General features: G+C 41.1%; 1 protein-coding gene across 2 annotated transcripts in view; it reads left to right on the top strand.

Moving 5' to 3' along the window:
- The window catches only part of TENM1 (teneurin transmembrane protein 1), a 337,672-nt gene that overhangs the window by 254,377 nt on the left and 64,708 nt on the right, over positions 1-18,587 (top strand). For both annotated transcript variants that reach the window (XM_075763591.1, XM_075763590.1), the window contains 4 exons: positions 997-1,213; positions 8,193-8,312; positions 10,093-10,354; positions 13,006-13,273. In XM_075763591.1, the coding sequence (XP_075619706.1) occupies positions 997-1,213; positions 8,193-8,312; positions 10,093-10,354; positions 13,006-13,273 (867 nt within the window). The remainder of the gene's footprint in view (positions 1-996; positions 1,214-8,192; positions 8,313-10,092; positions 10,355-13,005; positions 13,274-18,587) is intronic.

Below are 18,587 nucleotides of genomic sequence, written 5' to 3'. Positions count from 1 at the left end.
CGCTGCCCTGGTTTTGGCTGAGAGAGAGTTCATTTTCTCTCTGGTAGCCGGCATAGTGCTGTGTTTTGGATTTGGTATGAGAATAATATTGGTAACACTGATGTTCTTAGTTGTTGCTAGGTAGTTGTAGTGTCTACACTAAGTCAAGGACTTTTCAGCTTCTCGCGCCCTGCCAGGGGCACAAGAAGCTGGAAGAGCACAGCCAGGACAGCTGGCCCAAAGGGATATTCCCTACCGTACATCATGCTCCATATATAACTGGGGAGGCTAGTCAGGAGGTGGGATCGCTGCTCAGAAACACACTGGGCATCGAGTTGGGTTTTTTCCTGCATGCAGTGAGCAATTGCATTTGTGCATTGTTTGTTTTATTATTATTGTTGTTGCTGTTGCTGCTGTTATTATTATCTTCCTTTGTTGTCTTTTTAAACTGTCTTTATCTCAACTCATGAATTGCTTTTCTTTTTTCATTCTCTTCCCCATCCCCTTTGGGGTAAGGGGAGCGAGCAGCTGCACGGTGCTTAGTTACCCACTGGGGTTAACCCATGATAGATGCTTATGAGAGTTAGATAACATTTCAGACTTTATTACTGCAGACTGGTTAGCAAGTGTATATTCTTCACAGGTGTGAACAGACAGTAGTGACAATAAAGGGCTATTAGAGGTATTGGTTGCACGGTGTGGATCATGCACCCGTTGGACTAATGAGTGTGGTGTAGTGATTCTCTTCTTCTGCCTGTTCTGCAGTGAAGACAGTCCCAGTCTTCCATATTCACTTAGTTTTCAGGTTCTGTTTCCTCATTGTCACATGGGGATTTTATGAGGTGATACAGTGTTAATGACTAGAGAGAAATACCCCTCCTGGACTAAGCATGTACGTTAATGCTTTATTGAATTTGAATGTGTTGTAATCAGCATGTCTTCCGATTGATTAAATACCATGGTGCTTTATTCTCAGAATCACTCAATTTCCTGAACTTTCCATTCTTTCCATTTCAGATGGCTTGACAGACTGTGTAGACCCTGACTGTTGTCAGCAAAGCAATTGTTACGCAAGTCCTCTCTGCCAGGGTTCGCCTGATCCCCTTGACCTCATTCAGCACAGCCAACCGCCTTTCTCTCAGCATCCTCCAAGGCTCTTTTATGATCGAATCAGATTCCTTATTGGGAAGGAAAGCACTCATGTCATCCCAGGAGATGTCTCGTTTGAGAGCAGGTGAGGTTTTTTTTAGACGACTTTACTGAATATTGAGAACTGCAATGAAATTATTTAACCAGGAAAAAACAGTGATACCTGGGTAGCTGAGAATTCTTCGCTGGTGATCAAAAAAATACTTAAAAGGAGGGCAAATGTTTAAGTCCCAACAGCTGAGGATCTCATTTATCAGATTATCGTTACTACCTATCTAGTTCATAGAAGCATCACAGCAACAAACTCTACTACTCTTATTAAACAAGACTTTGTTGTGGAAGGTCAGCTATCTCGTACTTACAAAATAAGCGGGGGGAAGTTCAGCGCTTTATGCTGTAGATGCATATAATGGCAGGAAGCAGTAGGACGAGTTGGATTCATATGCGTTGTATTCAGTCACCTTTCTGCCCAATACAATTTGATTCGTATTTACAGTGTAATAAATTTAACATGTGTCAGATATAATCCAGCTACCTAATTGAGAAACTTTTTGATTTACTGCACGTTGATGGACCAGTGTGGAGTTTACCGTATTGTGCTGTGGGTTACTCTCAAGCTGTCATGCAAACAGTAGTGTCATCTCTGAGCGTTTGTGAGATTGGCTTGCCCTTTAACAGGAAAAGACTGTGCATTAAGGAGAGGGGCACTTACTTGCTCAGAAAACCTGGTAACACATATTTTCTTGAACATTTGAAATATAGGGGCACATAAGTTTTTATGCTGTAGTTCACCTGGGAAGCTATAACTTACATGCTGACAAAGAGATCCACAAATCATCCACGTCACCTAACTATTACCCTGTCAACTAGGCCTATGCATTAGATAAACCATGTTCCAGTAATAAGGGCATAAGAATTCTTTTATTTTCACAGTACAGTACACAGCACTTAGGTTACAACCTCAACTCCATTCCATAGCTGAGCACAAATTCAGTGCACTTTCTCTTTGTAGCTTATTAATTTTTAATAAAGTAAATATGTAAACATAGTCTTTATTGATCTGAAATACCTGAACATTTAATCACTATTAATAATGGAGCAGGATGTTATAAATATGTAGAACAACAGGGCATGAAAATGAACTCCATGAAAAGCACCCGCCTGCCAACGGTGGGTCTCTTGCTGAAGGAACAATGCCATCACACCTGGTGCGAGGTCCTTGGCGGGTTGTACGCAGTTTAAACCGAAAGTCACCAGTGAAAGATTTTCCTCATCAAAATGCCTCACACTGAGGTTGTTTTCAGAGAGGAGGTGAGCACTCGAGACGCCTGTATAGTGTTCTGTGACACTGCAAATGTTAGCAGCCAGATTGCACGTAATCCCCTCAACGTGCTGTTATAGATATAAGGAACTGATCTTTTAAAGCTGTTATTGATGGGATTTAACTTGGATTTTAAAGCTTTTTCTGAGTATTTTGTTTCTTTACCCTGATATCTGCCATGCCTCTGAAGAACAACGAGCAGCCCACCCTCACCATGGTTTCATACTTTATACCACTAAGGAACACAACTTGTACTTGCACCGGTGCGTTGTTCATCCCCCCAGATATCATTTCCTCCCACTGTAAAGAAATTACTAGTTGGTTTGGTGAGAAGATCATTGGGATTCAGATGAGGCTGCAGGTATCTTTGGAATCAGGGCATTGCCCAGAGACTTGTGCTGTGCCGTGTCTCCTGGGTTTTGTCAACAGTAATCTGTGATGTGCCGGGCACCCCGAGGAGTTCATCGGTCCACACTTTGCTTGATCCTCAAGTCTTCCAGGCTGTTGAAAAATTGCTCATCCATAAGTCAAATATTATTAAAAACTGCCAGAATTTTCCTCAAGGATGACAGATAAGCAGAGTCTCAGAAGGAGGCAGTGGCTTAGCTGTGCTGCCTCTGCTCAGAAATCTTCCTCTGACATTGTCAATCTGACTGTCATCTACTGTCTGTTCTTCTCCTGGGAATTAAGATTGCTGAAAAAAAATATAGAAAGACAACTGTTACTAGAGTGAAAAAAAAAAATCAGAAATGTGTGATCCTGCCTATCTGGTACAGACGAAAGAATGCTTGGGGGTTTTTAATCTCCTTTTGGCTGTTGCTGAAAAGGTTGTGTCCAGGCAGACGACATTAACTCATGGCTGCCTGCAGTGCCACTTATTTTATAGCATTGGTGGTTCAACAAGAAATGTTGGAAGAACTGTATCGAATAGTGTCATTCATTTAATTCAGAGCGCTGGCATCCATTCCCACTGGTGTTCAAATTTTGCAAAGCCCTATCTGTTGTGTTGGTTTGGTTTGGTTTTTTCTCCTTTGCAAGAAGTCTCTGAGACCATTAGGAGGATTAAGAAAGAAACATCTATCCAGTGTTTTCAGTCTTCTGATTCAAATGACATTATGCAGTCTTGTACCATACCATAGGTCAGTGGAACTCCAATATGGGTGATGTTTGCATGAATCTCACTGTAGATAAAGCCAGAGTGATGCTGAATAGATTTGAGAAAGCTATCAAAAAGTGGTGAAGATTATCTCTGTCCTTCAGACTGAAAGTGTTTGGTCTCTGCCATATCCTGGCATTGTCAACATCATCTGAAATACTAAAATTAGTTGTTCTGACCAGTGCTAGGACACCTATGCTTTTGCATTTGCATCTTAGACTTTAGCTTCCATCTAATTTTTAAATATTAGTCAGGGTGTTGTGTTGAGCCATGGCTAAATACTACACCAAGATTAATGTTGAGAAGTTAAATGTTTTCAAACCACATTTTACTTTTTATTATGTCAAAGCTGTGTCATTTGTACCAGGTTTTTCCAAACTCCCAACTTAAACTGTGACATGCTGAAAGGCGGATCAGACACATTCTGAATAAATGGAAATGTACTTGCTTATATCAGGAATGGCTTTGACCTGCTGCATGTAGCAGGGTGTAGCAGATTATAATGTTTTTATCAACTTCTGTTCTCAGGAAGGTTTTTAGCTTGTTTCTTTGCCGAGTATTTTTAATGCATGCTGCTGGCAAGCTATTTGACTCGCTGCAAATTGCCTACAAAAAGGGTCCAGTGTATGGTACTGAATTAATCACCCTTCAAAGGCTGCTTACAGCAACATTGTCAGCAGGAAGAAATGAATGTACCTTACTCGCCTTTAGCTTAATTTCTCTGATTGAAGATTTTAATCAGAAATGTAACACAGTAAATGACATCTTCTGGTAATGTGACACTTGGAAATTCACAAGTTGCTTGACAGAGTTCCACATCTGAGCCTAATGTCTCAGCCTGAGGTGGTCAGAGAATATTGGCTACTTAACACACAAAACAAAAGCAAAAAAATAGCAGCTAAGTAGTAGTACTGGAGCAAGGCAGAATGGTGGTGGAATGATAAAATGCTTTACAAGTAGTGAAAGAATGCATCTAGAATTTTAAACTTCTATTTATATTTTAAATTAGAGATGTCAAACAAAGTGCCTGATGGCAGAGAGCTGAACCCCACAGAGCTGAGATCCTCGGTTACACGTGGAATGACCCATGAAGCACTGACAGAGAAATCCTACTTCTTCTAGGCCACCTGCAACCCGTGGGAATCTCTGCTTTCTCTCAAAAAGCCAACTGCTCCCTCTGGAGTTGCAGATTTAGTACAGCTTGCCAGGGGACAAGAAACATTTTTAATGCATTTGAAAACACTAAGGCGGCTTATCAGGGATGTGTTCCCTCCCAGCTCCTCCAAATTAGAAAAGACATTTTTGCACTTACTTTCAAGTTAAAACAACTTGGACAGCCTTAGTCCAAGATTATGCAATCGTTGCGAGTAGGTGACTATTGGACAGGTAGTATGAGTTATTATCGCCTGTGAGAAAATAAAGCAGGCCAGTCACAAACGTGTAGAATAAATCTTGGAGGCTGAGAATAGAAGAGAGACATACAGCACATTGAGGAGGCATAATGATCTTTAGAGGTTTCTCTGTTAAAATTAAGAAAAGCAGTGAGTGGTAGCAAGGTCCACAGCTCATCTGGAAAGAGGGTGAATGTTGAAGCAAGGAAGCGTGCAGTGGCAGTTGAGTATGAAGTGACATCACTCCAGGGAACATGCTCTAAAAGCTCTGGTAAGGAAAGGAATTAAATGAGGTCTTCTGCAAGCAGCAAAGCTGCAGGGAACCTGCATGCCAGCATGCCTCCGGGCATGGTGCTCCTCTCTGTGAGCTGCCAGGGCACTGGGAAAGGAGGGAGAACCTGCTGCAAACTGGGGGGTGGTTGGTTGGTATCTCCCAGAGCCTTTGAGATTAGTGCTGGTCATAAAGTAACTGAAAAAATGTTTTCATACCTGCAGTAAACGCAAAAATTGAAACTAATTCTGATCAAATGCTTAGTCAGAGATTTAGTAGGTGCTGGTAATTCAAGAAGAGGCCAGAGAGTAGAAGACTCTTCAACTTAGAGTAGGTAATAAAAAGACAGTAAATAATGAGGACAAACGTAGCAACACGCAGGCAGGCTTAGAACATTTAAAATTGAAAAGATTGCAAAGACAGTTGAATACAGATAAATGTAGAATAATGACGTTTATGAGTCTTTATCGCATACTGTAAATGAGCGTGGCTTGTAAAATATGACGAATAAAAAAGGAGCAAGAAAGTTGAAAGATAAGTCTCTTAATATTATTTATGAATAATGAGAAGTAAAGTGAATGAGTAGAGAAAAGAAAGACTATATATGAAATAATGAAGACTTTGATGAGTTGTTATCGCACAAATCTGTGTTCTTGATAAAATATGAGGACAGAGTAGAGTCAGAAGACAGGTCTGTGTGGAATGAACAAACAGGAGTACGAGAATAATGTACTGAATAATGATGGCTCTTAGGGGTCTCTGTCTCACCCCAGTGTGTGTTGTAAATATATGGAGTGCACTAATAAAGGGATTAGAAAAGGAAAGGCAGGTCTGTTGATGTTAGAAATATGAGAAAACAATAGAAACCGGTATTTTCTGCTCTCACAAATCAAAGAGAAATTGAACCTGGCTCTTCTGTTGAGTGAGTCTTGTGAGTCTGTTGAGACACACAAGAGCTTGATTGCCTTCAGTGGATCAGCAGGTTTTGCCCACAAATAGAGGCACAACCAATTTAGTCAACGTAGAAGACAAAAAGGTGGTAAATCAGAACTCTGGTTTATATATTGGCAGTAATGCAGCCTTTCCCATTCATCTGGGATTTATCAGCATCTTTGCTGAAAATCAGCATCTTCCTATGTCCTGGGAGCATGGAATTCACAGTAGCAACTGTGGTGAATGGCATGCTCGCAAAGGGGTTAATTTCTACCAGTTGCATTTTCTCAGGTCATAGTCAGCCGGGTTTGATGATATCATAGTGATAAATTAGTGTCATGTCAAGTGGCTTTGGAGAAGGGGATCTTATGAAACAAGTCAGAATTTTCAGAAATTTATGGTCTCCAATTTGTGTGTATGATTTCATTGGATCATGATCAATTGATCTCTCAAGGGATATTTTTTAAATTCATATATAAACTCCTAAGTAACTTTAATCTCAAGAGCTATTAAGTTTTTCCTCTAGATTACATATTCACCGTGCAAAGATAGGATGTGTCTGTTGAGGTCTAACATGAATTTTCAAATTGAGAGAGAAGCGTAACAATGTCTAAATTTATGCTTATTGCTCATATTGAGTAATTAATGCCAGTTACCTTTATAAGTATTCTATTGGTTTTGACCCTAAATGTCTTAATGCTATCAAAAGAATTCTGCATACACTGTTCACTTTGTTATGTGAAACCACAGTTCCAGGAAATATGTGCAATTGAATCATTAGATCCCAAGACTTGGATCCGTTCAGCCAGTGGAGGTGGAGGTATGCTACATGGGGCAAAATACTGAAAGGTGTTTCAGTGGAATGTAGCTGTGTAAGCTCTTAGAAAGTCCCACGAGGTCCTAATCTGCACCAGGAGGGTATTTTACATCTTATTCCTCATCCTTGATGAGACTTGTCTCCTTTACATTTCAGTCTTCAAATACGTAAAAGGCTAAGAAAAAGAGAGTAATTTCTTCACCCTTTCTGTGGCTAGGGTGAATACCATGGTCAGAAAGGGCAGTGGTGGAGGTTCAAATTAAACAGTGGGAAAGACTTGCCATGAGTACAGCACTCATACAGAAGCATTGGAATGGGTTACTTGGTGAGGTTATAGAGTTAGACAAGCATCTGTCTGGAGTAATGTAGGTATAGTTGATCTTACCTGAGGCAAAGGAATGGACAAGCTAAAGTCTTGTATTTCCTTTCAGCTCTCATTTTCTATGATTCTGTGATCCTGTTAGCCTTTGATTAGACCCACTTAGTAATGAGTTCACTTTCCTGTCCATTGACTTTGATGTGTTCTGCTGTGCTGCCATATTCCTCTTTAAGGGAATGGGAGGATTTTTATGCTGGAAAGTGGGTGCATGTCCAACACATCCCAGAGGGAATTTAAAAGGGCATAACATGTGATGTGGGATTGAGAAAAATGTATGTTACACTTGATTAGGTGCTCTCTGAATTTACCTATATAACTTTCTGAAGTTCAGTGAAGACCACGTGTCTCACTGCTGCCTTATCGCATTAGTTCAGCTTTTTTCTAATAGTCAGCGATACCCTATTCTTAGCAGAAGAGAATGAGGTCTCATTCTCCCCTTTCACAAATCATCACCCCCTGGAGCTGCAGCAAGCTAAATCATGCTATCAGTGAAACCTTTGCAGTGCTATTCAATGGCAGAACAAACGGTATTCTGAAATATAGCCGGAAATGGAAATATATTCTTGATACACCCGCGATTCATGGGAGAGTCTGTGTGTCATCTTCATGAGATAATGTTTTTTCAAATCAATCTTTTGGACTTGTTTGAATTTCCATTCAAAATCAACAGTCACAATGATATCAGAGTAGTTCTGTCTGTCTGGGACAGAACACAGTATAGCACAGCTTCTGAAATTAATGCCCTTCTCACTCTCCTGATGTGTCTAACATGTTGCCTTCTACTCTTTTGTTACAGACGGGCATGTGTCATTCGAGGCCAGGTGGTAGCAATAGATGGAACGCCTTTGGTTGGAGTGAACGTCAGTTTTCTGCACCACAATGAGTATGGGTACACCATCAGTCGACAAGATGGAAGGTCAGACGTTCATGTATGGTCTTTCGCTGGTTTAGATTTGCATAGTTAGGGCCATGTACCACCTTCTATTCATGTCCAAAGTTTTCACAGACATCGCTGTTCATAGTCTGGATTGAGGATGGCATCTGGCCCTCTGCTCTGGGAGCACATTTAGTTAGAGCTCTCTGTGGTGAAGGGACCGAAGAAGAAAGAGAAGAAGAAAAAATCTCAACAGCAGCAAGACTACAGTGGCATTCAAACACCTGGAGTCAAAATGTGACAGTACTGCTGTAACAGCACCTTCTTGACATTTGAATTCTTTCACTAGTCAGGTTTTCCAGAGAATTCCCTGTCTTCCCCTTTCTTTTTTTTTTTTTCCTCCTGTTGTTAACTGTGAATTTTCAGAGTAGTTTATTGAGGTGTCAATGAAGTTAACTCCTTTAGTTGATTACCTGAGCCACACAAGTAAAAGTGAGGACAGACTCTTTCCAGAGCCAAAATGGTTAAATTTCTGTTCCACAACCAGTCCTGAACAATGCTGGCTTCCTTGTAGGGCTGAGTTCAGTTCTCAAAGAGAGAGGAAGTTCCTATATATTCTATATTGCACTCCAGGGTTGGCCATCCATTTGCAATAGTGTCATGATTTGCTCCTGAACTTGAATTAAACTGCTAAGGGCAGTTTAAGACTTCATCTTCCTTGGCTGTGTTGTGAATGACAAGAAATCAGAAGCTATCTTCCAATGGGGAAAGAGTCTAATTTGTCACTGTTTCCACAATTTATTTTTTTTGTTTGGCTTTGTCAATTTATAAAAGTAAGGAGCATGCGTATTTATTTTACCTTAGTTTATTGACTTTCAAATCGCACTGCTGAAAGTTAGTAATTATGATTTCCTCTTTACACTAGCCTGGATAAAGTTGTTGCATTAAAATATGCTACCTGTATTTCGCTGTGAATGTAATCGGTGTCATTTGGGAAATGTGATGAGATATGCATAATTAAGTCTGACTTCTTATCACAGTTTGTTACCATCAAAAGCCTCCATAATAGATGCATTCAATAATACAGAGGGTGAAGTATCTATTTACATATTACCTTATGTTGCCTGACTATGGATGTCAGAAACTCAGAAAATTGAGACTCCGTGTATCGTGCCTTCTATGTCCCACTGTTTTGCAGCCCAGATATGCCAAAGGTTCTTCACAAGCACTCCCAGAGGATCACCTGCCTTATGTACAAGAGCTGATTCAGTTCTCACTGCAATTAATCGGCACCTTTCCCAAAAATTTCATATCCTGCACAGAGGGGTCTCCTGTTCAGTGTACACAACCTTTTCCTCCTGCTACTTTTAGAAAAAGGGAAAGGATATGTTAATAGGGAAAAGACCTAACAGGCTTTCAGACTTCTTATTCTGCATGCTGTACCTGCAGAGATTATGAGTAGCGTCCTTTGGGCTAGGAATTTCTCTTCATATCAACCAAAGTAACTGGGTCCACGCTCTTGGATTCTCTTACAGAATGACTCGTTGGTCTCACTTCTAGTTGATAAGTAGAGTGGAGATAGGCCAAGTAACACTGAAGTGCTGTACCTTGCTATTGATGCGTACAGGGCGAAAGCACAGAGAGGTAAAGCTGCTTTGTGAATACCAAGATGATGCCAGGACGGTATACTTGAATGATTTCACATAGTAAATTAAGGGCTGTAATGAGCAACATAAAGTTTTTTGTTTGTGATGCATTGAAAGTTGTGGCAATACGATGATAAAACAAAAAGAAACAAAGCATTTTGCTTTCTCTCTTCCAGTTTTGACCTTGTGGCTGTTGGAGGCATCTCTGTCACTCTAGTTTTTGACAGATCTCCTTTCATATCTGAAAAAAGGACACTTTGGTTGCCGTGGAATAGATTTATCATCGTAGACAAAGTTGTAATGCAAAGAACAGAGTCGGATGCACTATCTTGTGACATCAGTAGTTTTATCAGCCCAAATCCGATTGTACTCCCTTCACCCTTGACAGCGTTTGGAGGGTCCTGTCCCGAAAGAGGAACTGTTATTCCAGAGCTTCAGGTAATGAAAAGACTTCCCAATTAACAATTTGTTCAGTTGCAGAACAAGTTCTAGACCATTTTAGAAGATGATACCAAATAGTGAGCAATTAACCGCTGTGATGTTATTCACTTGTCAGAACGACACAAATGCATATCTCTTTAGCACTGTTTCACAAGATGCTTTTCTCTTTTTTTTTTCTTTATTTTTTGTTAATATTTTAAGGTGCTTTATTTCTTACCTCCATGTAGAAGAAAGTGGGGAGTCCTAACATGATTTGTTATCAAATCCTGATTTATTTATAGTGATGCACAAAACCATTCCTAGGTTACAGATAAAAAGTACAACTTCCCCATACATCAATGTGAGACACGACCCAAGATGCTTTGAAGACTCCTAGGGATCTTTCATCCGTTCACATCTTCTAGTTCTTTACAGTGGCATCTCCAGCTATATTTTAGCTTCTTGGGTTTTGTTACTTTCTTTCCACGGCAGAGCAATTTTAATATGAACTTAAGGATTGTTTTTATTTAAATGTCTTTTATCTTGACACTCCCTTAAGTCTTTAGAAGCAATTTCTAATTAAACTTGTATTTAACTGTTCTTTTATTTGGCACTTAAAAGAGATTATATGAGTCAAACACCCCAAAAAATACAACTACACAGGTTTCAGAACATATTAACCTCCATGATTTTTAGTATGTTGTTTGAGCAGTTAGAGTTCAAGCGATAAGGCATCCTTTGGGTTCTCTTTACATTTCACTGAGCAAGTCTGGAAGAGATTTTGGAGACTACCTTTAGACATGAATATTTTCAGCCTTTTCTCTTTTTGTCTTAAAAATGTTGCTACTGATTAAGAGCCTTTATTCTACATGTAAGCGACCTTGGTTTGAACTCAATTATGTCTAAACATCTCCATAACTATTAAAAAATTACCACGTTTCAGCCAGTTGATGACCATAGTGTTGCTTCACAGAATGCACTAAGTGAAACTAATGAACATAAATTAAGAATAACTGATGTACACTAGTAAGAAAAAACTGGGTCGCATTACTCCACATGAGGTATTCCTGGGTCTTCTTTAAACAGCGTGGTACCCAAAGATGCCGTCGACTCGGAGAGAAACTGCCCCCAGTCCTTTTTTTGTGTTAAGTTTCATTGTTCAGTACTGGGAAATGAACAAAAAGTAACCCAGAATAATAGGAGAAGGAGATATATTAGCATGTATTAATGCATGAATATTTCTTCCTGCTTTTCTATTAAAAAATGAGAAGAGATGTCAGGAGTATGACAGAGGGGGCAGCTGGGATGTCAGCAGGAAAGAAGGGGAACACGGCAAATCAGGAGCAATAAAGGGAGCAGGATTTCCCTGGCAACACTACATTTCATATGTCGGAACGACAAGCGCTGGCAGGCCTCCAGCTGTACTGCAACAATCCTGTGACAGTGATGCTGTTGCAATGTGTAAATAAAATTGTTTTGAAAGTGGAGTTATCTCTTGTTAAACAAGAAAAATTGAAAAACTGGGGAATATAAACAAAACAGTTTGTATTTTTCCAAGCTTGATGGATTTAACATTGTGACAGTTTGGCTTGTTACAGAAATACGCTAAAATCATTAACCTTATTAAGCACAGTGTAGTTTTCAGCGGCTTTTGAGTGGCAGCGGTAGCATCCTCCAGCAAGCTGCTCTCTTCCCATCGTGCTCTTCCTCACAGCCTGTCCCAGAAGAGCTCCTTTCTCTGGGGAGATCACAAGAGCTAAATCGCTTTTTGTAGCTCCAAGGCCCACATCATTCGAAAGGTCAAGGCCAAGTTTCTTTTTTTCCCTCTCAAGCCCGCAGTCTTTGCAGTTTTGCAGTCTTTGCTAGTTGCCGAGGGCTTCTCTTCATTGCAGCCGGGAGTTGATGCTACCCCGCAGCGGGCACGTCCGAGCCAGCTTTCATCCAAGCGATCCAGACAGCGGCACTGACAGCAGCGCCGTGGGATTTGAACTCTGTTGCACACCCTAGGGACGTACCTGGTAGCTAGATGACTCTGACACCCAGGCTGTTTCATCTTCACTGCCGCGCGTCCCCGGTTAGCTTGTTAGGTTTCTTACGCTGTGCCTTCGCGTGCCATGCCCCTTCTCGCTGGAGCTTAGCCTTACCGCGAGCACTTCTGCACAGAAGATGGTTTAGCAGGCAGGTTTGTTTTCTTTCTTAGCTCTCCCCAAGTTAGAGTTACCACTTCCAAAGCAGGATCGTATCTTCAAATCGTAATGTAATGCATAACGTGTGTGCGTATTTTAAAAAAGGGTTTAATTGTAATCTGGTTAAGAACACTCATTGAGTAAACCTAATAATAAAGCCAAAGTAAAGCTATAGAGCTCATGTGTACGAATATGTCCACAGAGATAGTATTTGCTCCTCGATAGATAAGAGTAAAGCATTGGAAGAAGAGGCTCTTTATCAAAACAGACAGACCGCCATCCAGTAAGTTGACCGAGCAGTTTCTGGTGTTGGACATGTTGTAATATGCCTGGCTACCGCATTACTGAAAGAAACACAGAGGACCATCGGTGTTTTAAGTGGTACTGTGTTCGCATCATGATTGTGAAAAGTAAAACCTGCTGTTACTAATATAATTTTGCATTTTTCTTGGCTATAGATATAATGATATGTTTTTTTCCAAGGTGGTCCAAGAGGAAATCCCAATTCCTTCAAGTTTTGTGAAGCTGAGTTATCTCAGCAGTCGAACGCCAGGCTATAAAACTTTGCTGCGCATTATTTTGACACATACAACCATTCCTTCTGGAATGACAAAAGTCCATCTGATAGTTGCTGTTGAAGGACGTCTGCTTCAGAAATGGTTTCCTGCTGCAGCCAATTTGGTATACACGTTTGCCTGGAACAAGACAGATATATATGGACAGAAGGTTTCTGGTCTGGCCGAGGCTATGGGTATGTAGAATCACCTTGATGTAAGCAGAAGCACTCGCGCACATTAAGCCAGGAAAATACGGCTTATAAATTTTGTTGCTGCACTTACGTTCTTTTAAATCAAATGCTTCTTTAGCTAAAGTGACTCGTATGGTTTCCTAAGAACATTTATTTTCTTGTTCTTCCAATGTCATCTTTCTAATCTAACCAATTTGAAAATCCCCTTTTCCCTCAGAGAATGGTTATGTACTAACGGCGTTATATTCAGCTGTCTTTGTTTTTGAATGTTACTTTGAATATGACCTTTGGTGTGTCATTGTTTCTGTCATTTTTTGGCTGTGACATTTGAAATGTCATTTCCACTTAGGGTTTACGAAATTTTAACTTTTAGACAGCCTTTCTTACTGCATTTCACGCCCTCAACAGTTAAAACTTCTTGATTTGTTGTTTAAAGATGTTTATACAAAAATCATCATGTCTTATAGGCTTTCTTTACCAAGCAAAACAAGCAGCTATTCTGAGGATTGCTACAGAAGTGCTGTCTGTGCATATACATTTTATTTAGCCAGACATTTTTTTCATTAATTTCATGATTTGGTTTTTAAAAGGCTTGCTATTTTATTAATTGAATTTGGGGTTATGTTCCTTGATGGACTAATCTTATAGATACTTTCCATTAAGATTATTTACCTTACCAGCAAAGCTTAGGATTGTGTGTAAGCCCTATTCACTTTGCTTTCTAAGCCAGGGCAATTGCAGCAGGCTATAAAACAAGAATAGCAAGGGCTGCGTGGAGCCATCCACCCTCGCAAGGAATGTGCCTCGTTCTGTTCTGAGGGGCAAATTCATACAATCATAGAATGGTTTGGGTTGGAAGGAAGCTCAAAGATCATCCAGTTCCAACCCCCCTGCTGCGGGCAGGGACACCCTCCACTAGACCACGTTGCCCAAAGCCCCGTCCAGCCTGGCCTTGAACACTTCCAGGGATGGGGCATCCACAGCTTCTCTGGGCAACCCGTGCCAGTGCCTCACCACTCTAACAGTAAAGATCTTCTTTCTAACATCTAATCTAAATCGACCCTCCTTCAGCTTAAGGCCATTACCCCTTGTCCTGTCACCCCATGCCCTTGTAAACAGTCCCTCTCCAGCTTTCTTGTAGGCCCCTTTTGGTACTGGAAGGCCACAATTAGATCTCCCCAGAGCCTTCTTTTCTCCAGGCTGAACAATCCCAACTCTCTCAGCCTGTCCTCATAGAAGAGGTGCTCCAGCCCTCTGATCAGCTTCATGGCCCTCCTCTGGACTCGCTCCAACAGCTCAATGTCTCTCCTGTACTGGGGCCCCAGAGCTGGACGCAGTACTCCAGGTGGGGTCTCACAAGAGCGTAGTAGAGGGGCAGGATCACCTCCCTCGACCTGCTGGTCACGCCTCTTTTGATGCAGCCCAGGACACGGGTGGCTTTCTGGGCTGCAAGCGCACACTGCTGGCTCATGTTGAGCTTCTCATCAATCAATAACCCCAAGTCCTTCTCCTCAGGGCTGCTTTCAAGCCGTTCCTCGCCCAGCCTATAGTCGTGCTTGGGATTGCGCCAACCCACATGCAGGACCTTGCACTTGGCCTTGTTGAACTTCATGCGGTTCGCATAGGCCCACTTCTCCAGCCTGTCAAGGTCCCTCTGGATGGCAAATTGGCCTGTGTAAAGCCAAAAGGTGCCATCCAGGCTACACAAGGCCTGCAACTCCCAGAGCATCTAGTGCATGACTGTGTTATCATGTGCTCCCAGCCAGGTAGTCCGTGAGACAGCTGCATGGAGAGGTGATGGGAGAAAGGAGGATTCTAGCACTTTCCTAGTCATTTCTACTTAGGGTATGATGTAGGCCTAGCCACTGGTGTCCACAGAGGGTCATGAGACCAAAATATGGAGTATGATTGACATTGCACAGTGCACATAGGAATATATCAGAAAACAAGGAGCTTACTCTGGTACTGTGGTCCCACAGTCTACTTCAACAGGTACCACTGCGGGCTGCTGCCAGAAGGGATGTTCCCATGTTCTCTCCTTACCCCTGGGCCACCACTCACATTCATTTGATCATGAAATGAGCCAGATCAGGAACAAATTCAGCTGAAAACTGAAGCAACCAGAAAATAAGTGATAAATTATCAGCTTCATTAGTTTCCTGATCTGCTCCAAATGCTAGTGCAGAAGCGCAGGTCTTCTCATTCCAGCCATAGCTCACACATTACATTGGCCTCAAGCGATCAAAACTCCACCCTTAGCACGAGGTGTCCTGAATTGCTGCATCATCATATCTGCATCTGATCTACCACATCTGGCTCACATCTGCAGAAGGGTGGACAACTTTTCGTTCCAGTGCGCCTTTCAGTGCTGCCGTGGGCGATCAGGCAGGACCAGACGGGTCATGGGTGTCACTTGAGGCTGTCCTTGGCACGACTTCACGTGCCCCGTATTCAGTCTGACACTGCATGGTGCCGCTGACGTGTTTGAGAGGGAACAGCCGCGTATGCCTGCTCCCTCTGCATCATTTGAGAGTCTTCTGATGATCATGAAGTCCAGTACATGTCTGGACTTTAAAACAACTTAAATCAAATACATAACATCTTACAAAATGATACCGTAGTTACAGATTCCTAAATTAGAAGTAGATGAGCGTAATATGTTTAAATATGAATAAAGCTTATGCAATAGTGCTGGATAACAACTTTTAAATTATTTAATTGGTGCTTATTTTTTTTCTTTTATTTAAAGTTTAGTTTAATTATGCTTCTTGCAAAACAGAAGCAAAAATCTTTATATTTTAAGTGCATTGTTAGCATGCTTTGTTAGATTCCAATAAAGCTTTATTTAATCTGACACACTGTAGTACTCAGGGACTTTTATATGCATCCATTATATGAATTTTTGTCAAAATAATTTCCACTGCCAGTACATTACCAATCTTTAATAATGCATTCTGTTCAGTTTTCATTTTAATTAAATTAAATTGCAGCAGGTTGAAGTCCTGGAATTCAGGAATATAACCATCTGTCTTTGGTTTTATAAATACTATAAACATCTTTATTTTTCTTCAGGGTTATTGACAGCAACGATCACATAACCAGTTACAGAAAAGAAGACTTGCTGAGCATATTTGCACACACAAGTGGTTCTGTTTAAATTTGTTACAGAAATGTTTGCTGGTGTTTTGTCCCCAAGTCCCTAACAAGAGGCCATTTTCTCTTCTCAGAGTATCAGCTGAGATGATAGACGTAACGTTCTTTGTTCAGAATAAAAAAACATCACGTGGACATTGACACACAAAACCTTGGTGGTAAAGTCTATGTCCCCTTGTAATTTAACATAGGAAGAGGAAAGATTTCAGTAGAAACCTCCATAGATGCTCCTGCATATCTCCGTACATGCTCGATCTTATTCCTGCAAGCACTTGCATCCCACAGAGCAGCATGAAGTCGTGTGCAAGGACTAACCCTTCTGGCTGGGAATATAAACCCACTCTCAAGCAGAATCGTCTTAGGTCTTCTCTGTTTATTACTCTACTTGTCACTTTGGTGGAGTTCATTATATTCGTTGTTCAAAGCAGCAAGATGCTGATAAGTACGGGTATGTCAGGAGAGGTTGAAGTAGAGGTTACTGTCCTGTTTAATCGTGTCTTTTATTTCTTACCTGTATTTTGGCAATGGCCCTTAAACTGTGATATGCTGGCACTGCTAACAAATTATTGTTCATTCTTCTAAATAGTTGTATGAAAAGAATAGATTTTTGGTACAGATGATTTCAGTAAATCTTTTGAAATCCATTTTGAGACTGCAGAGACCTGTACTTGCTGGCTGTTAGTGTCCAGAAAACAGTCACTACAGTTCTCCTTCATGCAGTGAAATCTCAGTCACATCAAAAAAGGGCTGTAAATTAATTTGACCAAATGAGGGTAAGCTGACTGAGATGGTTGTTTCACTTCCAAAATCACGTTTTGCAGAACCTGCCCCTAACCAAATGCTTATTTTTTCAAGTGACACTGCAGTCGCTTGGTTGACGTTACAATTGTTATGCTTCACCTTGATTACTTTGCATGCAAAACGATTGATAGGAAATTTTCGTGGGTGGTACATCAGTACCTCCAGTTAGATGTTTCAGGAGACCCTGCTGTAAGATTACACAGATACTCCTTTTCGGAGCATAGACTTCTTCCATGAATAGGTGTGAGTATGCATAGAAACACGGTTGTAGACACAGGTGAAGTGAGCGTATGTCCGTGTGTCTCGCTCTGATGAGAAGAGACAAAAGGGCAGCTATGCACAATAACTACGAGCAGGGAACAGTGAACTTTCAAGAAAGGGGATGACAACCTCTGGAGGGTATTTGGCAGCTCAGAAACATCAGCTAGAGGCGGGGAATAGCAGACGCTTTACAGTGTTAGCTACAGTCCTGGTAAATGTGCCACTGAGGATCCATCGGCACAGGTTCTGAGATGGTGTAAATTGTTATAGCTCCCTTGACCCAGATATCAGCATGGTACCTTACAGCAGCTGGTGAACTGTCCTGTGGGTCTGTAACGGTTCACTGAGCAAGGCTGAGCGACTTAGAGGTCTTTACTCCTTTTGAGTACGCGCGTCTGACCCAGGATTGAACGTGTTAAGTGCATGAATGGAGTAACGATGCTAACGTGTAGGTGGCAAGTGTTGAGATTGCTTCATAGGAACAATCTGCCCTTTATCTTCTCTCTGCATTAACACCTAGAAAGTAGCGTGTTCGGTTACTGAACCTTGGTGGCTCATCGCGGCACGGGACGTGGCGGTTCTGGAAGAAGCTCCATGCCCACCATCGGGCGCTCAGCCCAGGGACTTACCCAGAAACGTTGTTGATGTTAGACATAAGAGCTCCTCTAACAGAAAAATTGGACAGAGTGGCTGCTGGACCCTCAGACTGAAGCTATAATGTTTGAAACATAGAATATTTACAGTACTTAAGGAGATGTGATTTTTACAAGTCAGAGTTGAGCTGCAAAAACAGGTTCTTTCTGCTAAAATGATGAAGCAGCTCTAAGCAAAGTTACTGTAAGGAACAGCTTTCAGTTTGCCGTAAAACATTTATCTTACAAACACAAATGCTCCTTGCTATAGCTGGTCAAAATATTTTGATTGCATCCAGGAATGGAATTTAGATGGTATTAAAACTATTTATGGTTCAAGTAAAATGTACCTAAAGCTGCTACATAGAAACAGTGAGAAGAAAATACTGAGAATGTCAGAAAACTGGGGGATTTAAAATACTTTTTTTTATTTTGTGTATTAAAAATTTTTTAGACACAATTTTATTTTA

Source organism: Balearica regulorum, chromosome 11 (assembly GCF_011004875.1).
Source record: "Balearica regulorum gibbericeps isolate bBalReg1 chromosome 11, bBalReg1.pri, whole genome shotgun sequence".
NCBI classification, from domain to species: domain Eukaryota; kingdom Metazoa; phylum Chordata; class Aves; order Gruiformes; family Gruidae; genus Balearica; species Balearica regulorum.
Note: the sequence above shows the minus strand (reverse complement) of the source record. Positions and strands in the feature narration are given on the sequence as shown.